We start from the raw sequence: 15,218 nt of genomic DNA, 5'->3' as shown, positions 1-15,218 counted from the left end.
GAATGAGACAACCCACATAAAGTGCCTACCAGAGCGCCTGGCATGTAGTTGGCATTCAGGAAACATTATTGCCTCCCTCGACCCCCCGCCCCATTCTATCTTTCTTCTCCAAGGTGAAGTGCAAGGAATGGAATTGAATAGACACTGATAAGCAGACCTGCATTTCTTGCATTTCTTTGGCAGTGGATTAAAGTAAATTGACTATGGTTTTGAAGGCACAGTTCCGGGAAACTTGATTTGACAGTCCCTCTAGCCCAAGAACTTCTTTGCCCGATGTGCTCACATGCCACAATTGCTCATTTCCCTGTCCCCAACACAATTGTCTTAGAAACTTCTGCTGTAACTCGCCTTGGAGAAAGCAACAATACATTCATCTTCTGTAATCCTCAAACTTATGAGGCCGCTTCGCTGACAAGTGGGATGAATGTTGGAGCCTGTGTGGCTGGTGATCTGTGATGGTCGGTTTTTCTGGTTGTGAATTCTTAGACGCTTGGAGACTTTGAATGTCTTCATTGTAGCTCTTGCAGTCACACGGCTGGGGTTTCTCCAGGTAATAGTCACATCGAGGGGAGAGGTGTTTCCTAGGGGTGGGGCTTAGTGTTGGGTGAGGCCCCCACCAGGGAAGACATGGGACTTTGCACTGAAAGTGCCTGCATGCAGCAAGAGCAACAAGGATTGCTTTCCGACTGGAAAGTGTCCTGGGCAGCCTGGTGGGATCCCCCACGCACCCCAGGGAGCAAGTGACCTCCCTGCCCGGAAGGCTGACTTTGCCCTCGGCAGACAGTTGGCCTCCGCAAGTTACTTAGCCTCTCACAACCCTCTTGACCTCAAAATGGTGACATGTTATTCACAGCAGCCTGGTTTCTGGGGGAAGCCTGAAGCCTTCATCTGCCTCGCATGGACCAGCTCTGGAATTTCCCCGAAGTATGATCCTTTGGGTGTGTGTCAGTGCGGGGCGGGGGTGGGGATTCCCTTCTCATCCCGCGATGTCTCCCTGTTCCTGACTTGCTCGGTGATCTTTCATGTTGGCGAATGGAAACTTTGCCACTGGTTTTCACTTTGTGACCTCTTCGGGATTTTTAAACTTTGCTAATAAATGATGAGAGTCTTAGATACTTTGCTCAGTACTTGGACCTCAAGCTGGTTTGGTGAATACCATTTGATGCCGTTTCTTCAGCACTGACTGCAGGCTCGGGCTGGGCAGTTTACTTACTTATTCCTGAGCCTCATTTTTTACTCCCCATTATCCCACGGGGCAGCCACCGTTCCTGCCCTGTTTTCAGAGGCTAGGTGTCTGGAATCCCGACCTCTGACTCCAGGGCCCGCGCTCTTTTTCTCTATCCTTGGTTTGACACAATGTGGCTAGAGAGTGTGTAATGGTATCAAGGCAAATTCCTCCTGATGAAGGGAAAATCCACTCAAGTGACAGGACGGGAAAGCTCCCTTCTGACACGGAGCCCCTTCCTCCTTTCTCTCCTGGGTTTACAACCTTCTCAACCTGCAGAGAGCAATCACGCCAGGTCAGGGCGCTGGGCTGCGGGCCTCTCGCATACTGACTCATTCCCTGGCTGTGTGCTCTTTGGGCCTGACTCCGCCAGGCTTTCGTAGAGCAGGATTTCATCTCAGATGTGGGCAGAGGACTGGGTACAATGCTGGACCTTTGGTGTCGTCATGGTGACTGAGGCTGCTGTTCTGCAGATAAGGGAAGGACCGGAGATCATAAGCTGCCAAACTGTTCTCTTTAGAAGCACAAAGTGTTGAATAATTGCCATGACCCAAGGCTGTGACATTTTCTATTCTGTTCTTCTGTCAAGTTCTAAATCACTCCCTCACTGACTCACTCACCCACTCATTCATTCATTAATTCGACAAATTTATTGATTGCCTGCTGTGTGCCAGATACAATATTAGGTCCTGGTGATATAATATGAATAAAAAACAGAATAGGCCCTGCCCTCTTGGAACTTACAGCAAGGATGACCAAACATCCCAGTTTTGATGGTTCTGGAGTAATTGTTAATAGCACCCCTTTCTTTCACAAAAGTGTTCTGGTTTGAAAGAAAAATTATATGGTCACCCTACTGAGAGGAAGTGGTAGGTGCAAACCTTATGCATTTAATCACACTAATAACTGTAACTAACACCAGGATGGATGCTACAAAGGAGAGGGAGGTAGAGCCATGGGGCACCAGAGAGGATGTAGGAGCAGGAGAACTGACTGAGTGGGATGAGGATTCTAGGAGACGGAGCCGAGTGAGGGTCTACGGCAGAAGGAAGCTGGGCGTCTAAGCATGAGAGAATGGAGCCGGTGTGGCCAGAGGTCAGTGAGCAAAGGGAACCAGGTAAGCGATTAGACTGGAGAATACCGGGAGCCCAACCGTGGCAGGCCTGCTTTTGGATTGTGTCCTAGGAGCACTGTGAAGCTGTGGCTAAGTTTCAAGCAGCTGGGTGACATGATCTGATCCGTCAGTACATTGCCATTTTGGTCCCTCATATCAACCTCAAGGGTAGCTGTGGTAGTTAGAAGCTGGTTTGAAGTCATTGATCCACTGATTCATTCATTTAACAACTGAACACTTATGGAGTGGCAACAGTAATACTCTGCTAAGGGTTTTGAGCTGGATTTCTGAACTGGTTTATCCTCAGAGTTGCCAAAACTCAAGTCTGGGGGCCTTTTTTGTGGACTCTCTGTGGTGAGTGGTGTCCAGATTGGCTCTGAAGCATCAGGCACTCACATTTGCCTCTACAATTTTTAGACTGTTGGATAATCATCTTTTTTTTTTTTTTCCATCTGTCTCCTTCCCATGACTGTGAGTGCTTGCAGGTCGAGTCTGTATCTTTTATCAATATACCCCTCAAGCCTGGCACAGTGGCTGGGCCAAAGAAGATGTGTGAGGTTTGAGGAATAAATGAATAAATGGGACCTTCTAAATGCATTTTTGGAGACCAAGAGTCCTTCATTTAAAACCTGCAGGAAACCAAGCAGATCACTTTGTTCCTGTGCAATATAAGACCTTTCTTTTCATTCTAGTTGTCCAGAGAACTCCTTTCAAATCATCATTCTGTCTTCTTTATGCAGGAGCAGATTTCTTTGGTGTCTGTAGCCCCTAAAGCATTACTTATTTAGGAATGTAAGAATTTTAAGGAAATGAGCGAGACACCCACTCATCAGCCTGTGGAAATCCTTTCCATGAGGAGGAGATCAGAGCTATATAAACTTTTTCCTTCCCTGCCCTGGGCCATCTCTTCTTCCCAGCAGCCCTTGTGTGGGGAAGTTTAGGCCACAGCCCAGGCAGCAGGTGAACTCTGGTGAGTGCAGGTTTGGGATTTTTGTGCCTAAGGACCTAGCTTTGAAGAGTTGAAGTGACTCCTTGCAGCTGTTGCCCTGAAGTCAGAGGCCTGCCCTTTCTCCAGCAAAGCTATTGTCATGCAGAAGATCATTCCATGTGTACCAGATTGGGCCTGCGGCCTCTGGCCTGTCTCTACTGGCCTCCAGTTCATTATTATTATTGTTTTTATCACTGGGGTTGTTGATTCTGTCACTGTTGAGTGAAGAAGATCTAAAGCTCTTAAGCCAGCAATTAAAGAGCTAATAGAAATTGGCATGTCACTGGAAAAATGAATTTGTCAATTAGAATTCAGTGTTTCCATAAAAATAAAACAAAAGCCCAGAAATGAGTGCTACTGTGTTCACATTTATATACAAATGTGCACATGTTTGTTCCTTATTTAGAGTGAAGCAAGAATCTCTTTTAGCGAGATTTTGATGGTGTATGGCTCATACAATTATTTTCATTACTTATAATCAAATGTATTCATTTAGATAATTAATATATACTGAATGCCTGTCATGGAGCAGATGGTGGGCTAGGCTCTGGTGATCAGCAAACCACACCAAAGGTACCGAATGCCTACTTCCTGTCCTCCAGAGGCTCCCAGTCTAGGATTGACTGTGTCACTAGCTAACACTTGCCTGGCGTTGAGTGTGGCCAGGCACTGCTCTAAATGCTTTCTGTATTTTAAGTCATTTAGTCTTTATAAGAATCCTTTGAGACGGGGTAAGCAGCCAAGGAACAGAGATACTAAATAATTTGCCCAAGCTTAAGGGAGAAGTAAAAGTGGGCTCTGGACACTGGCTGCAGAATCCATACTACTTTTTAACCATAGTGCCCTGTACCTGGTTGGGGAGACCGACGTGGCTTGAGTAGTTAGTTAGGGCCCAGTGCGACTGGTGCTGGAAGATAAGGAAACACTCAGCCTTCTGTGCACAGAGAGGAGTCTCTGACTCAACTGTGGATCCCCCCAAGAGGACCTTCATTCACCTGTGACAAGAGTGCAGAGTATAATGATGATCTGTTGGCTGTGCTCCAGAGGGACATGGCTCTTCACCTTCCCATTAGGTGTGGCGGCTGGGTCAGTATAGTGTCTTTGAAACCAAAGCGCATGGGCTGTCACTCAGGTCTGCACCAGTCTACATGGAGAACATATACCGTAGTTTTCGCGCTGTAAGACGTGCCTGACCATAAGATGCACCTAGGTTTAGAGGAGGAAAACAAGAAAAGAAAATATTCTGAGCCAAATGGTGTTCTAAAATATTTAATAAAATATAACATAATAATACTTCAACCATCTAAAGTGAACAGTAGTCAACAGCAATATTAAGAACCATCATCACTGTCATTAACAAATGAGGAGAAACTTTAAGGTTCAAGTACTCTTCTAGTTTTCTGGGAACTCCAAGAACTCATCATTGCTAGTGTCAGAATTTATGAAGCTCAGTTGCTCACAATCACTGATATAACTTTCTTCACTATCTTCATACTGACCAGACACCCTGAGATTCAGCAGTACAGTGGGACATTTAAGTGTCCCCAGGGGTTTCACGTGGGCCCACCGCTTCCTCTTCTAACAGCTGTTGCCACCGCTGACAGGTCAGGTAATACACATCACCGTCTGTGACGCAATAGTCACTCCATAAGATGCACAAACATTTCCCCCCACTTTTTTGGGGGGAAAAAAGTACATCTTATAGAGTGAAAAATATGGCATTTTCTTTTCTTCTTGGTGGAAATAAGCAGAAGGGAAGAAAAGCTTGCTGATGCAGATTAACTTTACCCAGTGAATGAGGATTTTAATCTTTGGTTCTTTGAAAAATGAGGACCAGAGGTACAAAATCCTACTTCTCTATATTGTCTTTTCTTCAGGTGGAGGAAGGTGACATGACAGCTGAGCTTTAGAAAAATGTTTGCAAGCTGGACAGATACCTGTGGGAGATAGCAGAAGGCCAGAGCTTACAGGGTGGGCTATTAACCAGAACCTGCTCTGACACTCACACTATAACCATGGGCAAGGTACTTCTGTTTCCATGGACTCATTTAGAAAACGGGAATAATAATAGGATTTATTATTACAGGATTTTTGTGTGTGTGTGTGTGTGTGTGTGTGAAGGTTGAATAAGATAAGAAGGCACATTGCAAATGCTGGAACTAAGATTATTTTTATGAAAATTCTAGAACTTTCTTTGAAGTTGCTGGGACTGTCTCCACTTCTGTGTCATGTCAAGTTATGATCATCCGAGAAAGGTAGTGACTGCTGGTGCTGACATTCCCTAAGGGTGCACAGAAAATGAAATATTAATTTAGGATTAATATTGAACACTCAAGACCAAGAAAGATTTTAAATAAATAGCTACGACCAAAACAAGGTAGCAGAAGAATCCTTTTTTAAAAATCATGGTTTTAATCATTTATTAAAGTTCAGACTCTCTCCAAGGCATGGAATGGCAGTGGAAGGAATAGTGATCTTTGCTTTAGCCCACGCTGCAATTAATCAGAATTCCTGTAGCTGCTTTTTTAGTTCGGTAAAAAATTTTCCCCCAGAACTTGGATAGACTCATCTTTGATAGGAATAACCTCAAGGGCAGAGAAAGCGGGGCGTACATCATACATTCTCCTCAGGACCAGGGTGATTTTTCAACATCACTTGTCAGATTTGTTATTGAGTCTGTAGCGGGTGAGTCCAAACTGAGATGAAAGGTGGCAGTCTGAAAGTCCATTGATCTTATCTGAGCATATAGCTTCGCTTCCTTAGACTTGATGCTTTCCTTGTGGTTTAAAATTTCTCTTATTTCATCCTTCCATGTAGTCAAAAAGAGAGAAAATTAGTTCCACATTGTTAGACACAATTTGGAAGGAAAAGAGCTCCCCCAGATATGACTGGATTCCACATGACAATATTTAGACGGATTAGTCATGAGTATAGACCTAGGTGCTGAGGAATTGGGTTTTAGAACATTTCATTGCCAGAAGGGTTAACTAGTGTGAACAAGGAAAGCGAACTTGTCCAAGACCATCGGCTTTGGATGTGTGGTCCAGTTCACCTTGGATTTCTCCCTCTCTTATTCTCCAAACAGATTTTCCATTTATCCTATCCCTTCTGCAGCTGGTTTTTACTTTAGCTTTATAACCAGGCTGTAAAGTTCTGATGAAAGCCTGCTGCCTGGCTCCTTGGGGACCCGAGGAAAGGCTAATATTTGCACAAAACTGGATGCTAGGAAAGCAGAAAAATAAACACCATCATAATAGTCACCATGGCCCTGAAGGTGCCTTTCTCTTGGCCTTTTTATGGCCTGGCCTGGTTTCTGTGAGCGTGTATTTGTGGGATCCCCTGCGGTGGTGTGGCCACAGGAGCCCAGCATGGGCCATCTGCCTGGGTGCGAGGTGAAGGCACGTGAGCATCAATCCTCTTTCCCTTCTCCCTCCACCTCTCACAGATACTTGAGGTGCCCAGCTGGGTGGGCACCAGCCTGCTCTCCCCAGAGGCAGGAAGCTGGGCCAAGATGGTCTGAGATGGGGAGAAGGAAGAACTCAGAGGGTGGAGAGAAGCTGCCTTCCCAGCATTTTCAGGTGGTGATCTTCCTGTTGACAATTCTAATAGCATCTGCATGCTGGTGTGGCCATGCATGAGGCGTGTGACCATGGGTGAGGTGCTGCTCTAGTGCAAGTCTTGTGTCCCCGGGGGACGATAGTGATACCCATCTTAAGGGGTCACCACAAGGGTGAACTGAGTGACCTTGTGCACTAGTTAAGCTCTCAGAAAAGAATCCTGTAATATTATTAATATTATTATATATATGAAATGACAAGGCACACTGTCCAAAATCAAAAACACATAAAAAATAAAATCCCTGCAAGGAAGGTGCTTTATTTGGTAGATGAGGAAACCGAGGCCTGGAGAAATTGAGAAACTTGCATACGTTGGACATTTGCCTTTCTAGCCACAAAATTTCTCTGTTGCAGGAAAGACATGAGTTGCTGACCTGCTCTCTCTCTCTAAAGCAAAGACTTCTTAGAATCAGTGTTGCTGAGTGTGGGTCCAGATTTTCTCTCTGATACCCTCCCAGTGTGGTTTGAAAGAGTATGATGCGGCCTTGCAGGTGGACGTGACATTGCCTCTTCCCCAGCGCCACGGTATTCACGTTTGCTGCAGTGAAATGTCTATATGTGAAGCACTTCTGAAGCAGGAGGAATAAGAAGCAACAGTGGCAAACAAATTAACACCATCTTTTCACTTCCTACCCGAGGCCCTTTCTGCCACCACTGTGTGAGAAGGTGGAAGGATGCGGCCAAGGTTTGGAATCATTAGGGCCATTTTTGAGTTGGAATGCGTGTGGTTTGCCAATGGCCTTTGCTTCACAGGGTCTGCGACTCTTCTTCTGTCCATTCCTAGCTGAAAGTATGCTCACTTTTAATACGTTTATGAAGCCACTTTCACACCCACCCCATCACCCTGCCTCAACCCCTGGCTAACTATCTACTCCATCCATCCCTTTGGGACAAAGAATACTGTAGACACAGAGTCACCTTCGTGACCTCTGAGGAGGGGTCCTTTCTTTTTGTCCCAGTGGTGTAGACTATGGAGAAAGCGACCGTACGTCCTGGGTTGGTCCTAGCATGATTGCGAAGAGTCACCTTCCACTCTCTGCCATTATCCTGGACTGGTCCATAAATCATACGATCACCTTAGCTATTGGCATGCACACCTATGGTGCCCGTCGGTGCTTTTCTTTAGTGAGTCTCAGACAAGCTGAGTGATTATTGTGCATCTTCCGTTTTGGTGCCACATAAGGAAACAGATTATCTCCCCGAGCACACAGATCATAGGAGAAAAGCCACAGACAGTTAGTGGTCCCCTGTGGGTCATCATTCATCTCAGTGTAGCGCTAACACTCATGATGGTATCACACGCTGTCCGGAGAATGATTTACTCAGCCAGGCTTTGCCTTGTGGGATTACAGCACTGGCGGGCAGCTGAGGGAGGTCCATGTGATCGTTACCCCCTTCTCTGTTCCTTCACTGTCAGCCTCAGACCCGCCTCACTTGTGAGAGGCTGCAGTTTTTCTGTGATGTCTTTTAGGTGGTCCTAATGCATGGGGCGGGGCGGGAGGTTGGAGAGAAAGAGAGAGAGTTTTGTTTGTTTGATCTTTAAGCCAAACAATACATAGCTCAGTTATATCATTTCATTTCACTATCTATGTACTCAGACATTTGTAATGGGCTGGTTTATCTTCACTTTTGCAGCCTGAATGCAGAGAGAGAGAGAGAGAGAGAAAGAGAGAGAGAGAGAGAGAGAGAGAGAGAGAGAGAGAGAGAGAGAGAGAGGGAGGCAACTTAACAACAAATGTAATTTTAAAATGTTTTCTTGAGTTCAAATATTTTAGAAGGTAAGTAAAATTAGAACTATGAACTCAGTCAAAAATATTCTGAGTGATCTAAAAATGATGCTATTAATTCAAGTGAATACAGTCATTTATACTGGGTTTTCCCTGTCTGCACATAACCCGAGTTTGCTGATTCATTTTAATTCTGGTGTTTTGTTGGAGTCTTTCCGACTTATCGGATCTGCAAAGAAGCATACCTCATTTCTGGGACTGGAGATGGTCCAAAGCCTTAGCTCAGTGACTCGTTGAAGGGCTTATCTTTCTCCTTCTTACTTCTGGTTCTAAATCACACTCTGACCCCACAGCGCCATAACAACCCTTATATTTAAATAAATTTCCACAAAACTACTTCCCAAAGGCATTTGCATGTATAGTCCACTTTCCTGAAGATTTGGAGGGATTGAGAGAAGAATTGACATCATAATAAAACAAGTTAAAGTTGGGTACTGGATGGATGTGTTCTTCAAAAGGACTGGGCGTTGCTGGAGCTGACCTTGAACCTCCCATATGTCAATTGACACTCCTTTCTCTCTTTTCCTTTCCTTGTTTTTCACAGCTTTCTCTCTTTTCTCTGTTCACCACTCCCACACCCACCCCAGGGTATAAAAGCAACATTTCCCAATTATTTATTTATTTATTTTAGATATTTTTATTATTTTATTTTATTTATTTGTTTTTAGAGAGAGGGGAAAGGAGAAAGAGAGGGAGAGAAACATCACTGTGTGGTTGCCTCACTCGTGCCCCCAACTGGGGACCTGATGTGCAACCTAGTCATGTGCCCTGACTGGGAATCGAACCAGCGACACTTGGTTCGCAGGCTGACGCTCAATCCACTGAGCCACAGCAGCCAGGTTTCACATTTATTTTTTAATGCAACACAGTTAAGCTCTCACCAGCTCTAAGAGACAAAATGAAGTTTGTTGTCTCCACTTCCAAGGGAGCAGTCTAATTAGAATTGATCCCTCGTGGTCCCTCCTGCCTAAATTCTTAGACAATTCTTAGACCGATGCACCGTTTGAATTCTGACCTCTCTACCTCCTGGCTCTGTCACCTGGGGTGAGTCACTTAGCTTTCCTGCGCCTGTTTTCTTACCGCTGAAGAGAGGGATTATTTTACTTTATTTCTGCAAGCTGTAGAAAGGATAAAACTGAAAAACACATGAGTTGTGCAAAGGATAAAATGATATAACATTTCTATAGTTCCTGGCTCAGTGAAAGCGTCCAACAAGTGTTCGTGTCCCTTCCTTTCAACCGATAAACACTTCCCTCGAGGGTCACATATGTAAACATTAAATATTTATAAATTGCATGATTCAAAAAACCGAAACTTGAAAAGGAACCTTACTTCAGATTTTGCAGTGAAACACGTAAGTGTCTCAGCTTGGCCTTCCTGCAAATCTGTGGCTTTACATGCAGCGCTGGGTCTGCTTATGATACTCAGTCCAGTGAGACTTGATGGAAACCAAGCTCTCTTTGCAGCTTCACAAAAGTTGTAAATATTAGGTATCGATGGTGTGATTGGAGGTCACCCAAGTGACAGAGGCCTTGAGCTGTCCCTGAGATGTTACATCCAGCTGGGCCCAACAGAGCTGAATAGATAATGAGGAGATGAACACTAGTTAGGGGTGGGTCTGGGTCTGACGGCACCGATGGCATAGTGACAGTGGATATTTTACTAGCAGAGAGGATTCACCATCTGTCTTTTCTCTAACGCAGAGCCCCTGATGAATAAATGATTGTTGTCAATTAGGTCGACTTAAACCATTGGCAAAGACGACCTGTACACATCCCACACAGCTGGATTTTACATTCTGGGGTGCCAGCATTTGTGTTAGAAACAGAGGCCAGCATAGAGTTCATGTTCTTGGAGGCAGGAAAGAATAGCTAAAGGACTTAAACAAAAGAGAGTTTTTTCTATTGTCGGGTCAGTTGTCCAAGGGTGTGCCAAATCTGTCCCGTAGTCTGCTTTTGTACAGCATGTGAACTAAGAATAGTCTTTGCATATTTAAAGGGTTGTAAAATGAACAGAAAATTACGCACTAGAAACCATACTTGCCCTCAAAGCCTAAAATATTTATTATCTAGTGCTTTATGAATGGAGGTTGCCGGTCCCTGGTCTAGAAAATTTGAAATAGCTCAGGTTCATGAAGGCAATATATGCTGATGATGGATATTTTCACCTGTAATCTGACTTGTGGCAACAATGTCTGTTTTAACAAAGCTTAAATGGCATTATTTAGGATAAATATAATCACATTTAAATATTTAATTGTGTCTTGTTAGCTCCACATGGTGTTATTCCAGGGGACAGAGTCCCTAGTTGTTCTAGAAGTAGCTCTATGTCTGTCACCTCCCTCTGAAACTCCACCTGTCCCTTCCTCACTGCGGCTCCTCTGCTTGCTCTCCCTCTCCTCTCCTCTGGCCCGAAAGGGGTTGGCAGGGTCCAGCTCAGGAGGGCTGCGGAGAGATTGTCACCTCGTTCTGCACATGCCTCCTGGAAGAAGTGGGCCTGGATGAGACCTTGAAGTGATGGCACTGTAGGGAGGGCACGAGCCAGCCAAAAGTCCAGAACAGTGAGGCACCGTCTCATGGAGCGTCCTGCCTGGGCTGGAGCCTTTAGGAGTATGAGATGGGGTGAATCATCAATGTGACCAATGTATTGGAAATTTTAAGTTGTATGGAATTCCAAATCCAGTAGGCAGCAAGGAATCACTGTCGTTTATTTTTAAAAGAAACAATATGGGTCTTTGTGTTTTGGAGACAGTGAAATGACAGTCATGATATTGGCTATTAGGTCAACCCGAACTCGGTGCAGGGCATTGAGCTAAGTGCATTACATGGATCATCTCATTTAATATTCACAACAGCTCTGTGGGGGAAGGTGTTACTATTCCTACTTTTCAAAGGAGGAAACTTGGGCTCAGAGAGGTTTAAATTAACTTGCCCAAGGTTCTCAGAGCCAGGGAAGTCTGACCCAGGAACCCAAGCTCTGACCTCCTGTACTCCTGAAACAAGCTCTGTGTAAAACATTCTAACAAAACAGAAAGGAGTCAAAAGTGGCTGAAACCCTGTCTTCCAGGAATGACCACTTTGGGTGATATTTAGACATCTTTCTATGTATACTCAAAGAAATTTGTATGCAATTTGTATAACCCAGGGCTTTGTTGCGTATATCTGCATAAATGACACCATACTATATACACCAGTCCCTCCCAACTCCTTACAATTAATTTCCTAATTTTAATTAGTGGGTGTGTAGTGTTTCACATTGTGACCGCACCCTTGTTTACGTAATCAGCCCTCTGTAGATCACTGTAGGTTCTTGAGCAGGGAGAGTATTATTTTTTTCACTCTTTAAACCGAGTCTCACGCTTTCTCGCTTTCTTTGCAGCACGCCCTGGATGCTGACAACGCAGGAGTAAGTCCAATAGGAAACTCCTCCAACAACAGCAGTCACTGGGACCTCGGAAGTGCCTTTTTCTTTGCGGGGACTGTCATCACCACCATAGGTATCCAGCCGCTTGCCGATGTCTTTCCTCTGCAGGCCAGTCATGGCGCTGGGTCAGACCTTTGTCCGCCCAGCACACACACAGGGCAGAGCTCGAGGTTGCCAGGAGGCTTGTGAAGCACAGTCACATTAAAGCAGTGGCTGTGGTGGCTTTAAGTACAAGGCAAAGCGGAATGAAGAATTTCATTTTTCTAAGTGAAAGACTGAGGAGTCATTAGTTTGAAAAGACCTCATGAGAGGGATAGAGTGAAAAATTAAAATACGAATCCGTCAGTTGAGCTCAGACTGCTTCAGCTGCACCCCAATTCCTTTTTAAAAACTGTACTTTTTATTAAAGTGATAGATGAAAGAACCAGAACGTTCTAGAAAGTTTGTCTTGTTTATGGAAGCCAGCAGTTTTTCATGTCCCCAGGCAACCACTTTATTCTCTTTTGCTTGGTTATTTTGATATTAATTTTCATGACTCTAAATATCACACTTGTATAGCCACTTCCAGAATGTTCAGTTTTAGGAATTATATCTTGACTTCCTATGGTGTTAAGATGAGGAATTAGTTCTCTTTCATCCATTCCTCTGGAGAGGGGCTCTCTTCCCATCCTCCTGTCCTCCCACTATAGTTTGATTAGATCAAAAGTGAACATTTGCATTTTTTTAACTAGGTAAATGCTCTTGACAACTGATCATAGGGTACTCTATAATTCTTTCCTGTGGCAATTTTTGTCTTATAATATTTGTGTGCCTCCTTTTTTTGTCTCTGATACTTGGGGAGCTTTATATTTTTATCTTAGGGGTTAACTTTATAACTATAATAGTATGTAACAACTTAGTGTTCTAGTCTTCAAGCAGTATCTCTTACTTCCCTATTATGGACAATGACATCTCCCCCTCGATATCATCCTTTTAACATTTACATTTAAATTACTAAATATATTTCTACTTCTATTAGACGATTTGCCTACTCTGCTACTGCCTGTAAGGTGAACTTGGCATCCACCTTCTTCCTCTCCTCCACTTCAATCATCACTCTTCGTGTCATTCTGTAACACCAGGGTATAGAATTAACGTTCTGGTCTCTTCTTCTGATACTCACATTTGTTTTAGTTGTAGTTCTCAGTTAAATATTGTCAGTGTTCATCTCAAGTCCCTTTGCCATGGTTTTCCTCATCCTCATCTGATTGGCTGAAACTCATCTTCAAATAGTTCCCTTAAGAATGGCTTATGGAAGCGATATTTCCTAAGTTTCTGTGTTCTTCAGAATGGCAGCTTTGCCCTCGAATGGTAATTTAGCTGGAAATGAAATCCTTGACTCACACGTTGTTTTTAAAGGGTCTTGTGTGTGTTATTTCTCTCTCTTCTGATGTTTACGCTGCTGTAGAGAAACCTGATGTCAGGCCACTATTTTCCCTTTTGTAAGTGACTTGATCTTTTGCTCAGCTATGCAAAAGATTATATCTTTATCTTTCTTCTGATGATACTACTAGGTTTTGTTTCTTTGATTTCAGGGAAGTATTTCTGATTGTGCTCTTTAAACATTTACCCTATTGTATGGTTTTAGTTCCGTCCTTTGGAGATGCCAACTACACGTATGTCAACATTTCTCTGCCTGTATTTTATGCCTGTCATTTTCCCTTTATGCCTTTTTTACTCTTAAGATTTGGTTTTCATTTTGGTAATTTTATCCTCTCTATTCTTTGTGTGTGTGTGTGTTCTTCAGAGTGTCTATTCTGCCATCTGTTTCTTCCAAATGTATTGTCATTTTGTGATCGTTCGTGGATTTTTTCCTTCCTATTTCTTTCCTGAGTCCTGTTAGTTCCCATTTCATCTTCACCTGTTATCTCACTATTTTTTTCCCTGACTTCTTGCGTTTCTGCTTTGTGGTTTCTCTGTGATGATTCTTAGAGGGGATTACTTCATAGTTTGTGATAATTTTTTCTGTTGGGGTGACATTTTTTTTACTGATATCTTAATAAGTTTTGCTGCTCTTTTCATATTTTTTAAAATGGAAGCTTAATATTTATGCTGGGCCATTTTCTTTTTTAAATACTTGTCTCCAAACCAAGTGGATATTCCTGTGCCAGCTGTCTGCTGAATTTTCCATGGGGCTGGGGAGAGGAGAGCAGGGAGAAGCAGACAGCTTTTCAGGTAGCACATCCCCAAACTCTCTGCTTTTTCTGCTGCTGAAGGAACAGAGTGCTTCCTAAAGATCCAGCCCATCTGTGTTATTGCATGATTAGTCCTGCCTTGTCTGTTTTCTGGACCAGATCAAGTTCAGGGGGATTTCTGCTGCTATCCCTCTTCAACTTATATCCATACCTGGTACAAACAAAGATGTATTTTTTGAAGTTCAAGATGAGACTTTCACTTTTTGTTTTTTTGTTTTAGAGGGGAGGAAGAGAGGGAGAGAAACATCGATGTGAGAGAGAAACATAGGTTGGTTTTCTCGGGTACACACCCTGGGGACCGAACCCACAACCTAGGCATGTACCCTGATGGGAATTGAACCCACAACCTTTTGGTTTATGGGACAATGTTCCAACCAACTGAGCCACACTGACCAGGGTGAGACCCTCACCATTGTAATTGGATTTTTGCTGACACTTTCTGAGATTTGCCACTGATGGGCTCTTTTATCATTCTCTGTATTTCTTCTCTTTATTTTATTTCTCTGGGGTGGGATTGCTAGATTATATCTCTGTCCCAGTTCTGCTGAAAATGAGTTTGACAGTTATCTGCCCCCATACTATACTGAAGTCACATGGCAATAAAAGTTTTCATTCAGAAGGATTGTAGACACAAAGCAGTCACCAGTCCACAGCAATAAAGGACAGGCACTGGGAGGCCCCGCTGCCCTTGCCCTTGCCCTTGCTCCTTCCTTAACATCTGGAAGGAGCTCTCTCCTCTGAGCTCTCAGGGGACCGACTCTGCTGTCTGGGAGGCACTTCTCTCTCCCTTTCCCTTCAAGACCCCCCGTGAAGTGGGTACTGGAGAGTGC

General features: G+C 43.9%; 1 protein-coding gene across 2 annotated transcripts in view; it reads left to right on the top strand.

Moving 5' to 3' along the window:
- KCNK10 (potassium two pore domain channel subfamily K member 10) overlaps positions 1–15,218 on the top strand; it is a 117,292-nt gene that overhangs the window by 64,556 nt on the left and 37,518 nt on the right. For both annotated transcript variants that reach the window (XM_090271273.1, XM_090271274.1), the window contains exon 3: positions 12,110–12,227. In XM_090271273.1, the coding sequence (XP_090127399.1) occupies positions 12,110–12,227 (118 nt within the window). The remainder of the gene's footprint in view (positions 1–12,109; positions 12,228–15,218) is intronic.

Source organism: Furipterus horrens, unplaced genomic scaffold (genome assembly GCF_987537825.1).
Source record: "Furipterus horrens unplaced genomic scaffold, mFurHor1.1.pri manual_scaffold_3, whole genome shotgun sequence".
NCBI classification, from domain to species: Eukaryota; Metazoa; Chordata; class Mammalia; order Chiroptera; family Furipteridae; genus Furipterus; species Furipterus horrens.
The sequence above is the reverse complement of the archived record's forward strand: the minus strand, read 5'-3'. Positions and strand labels throughout refer to the sequence as shown.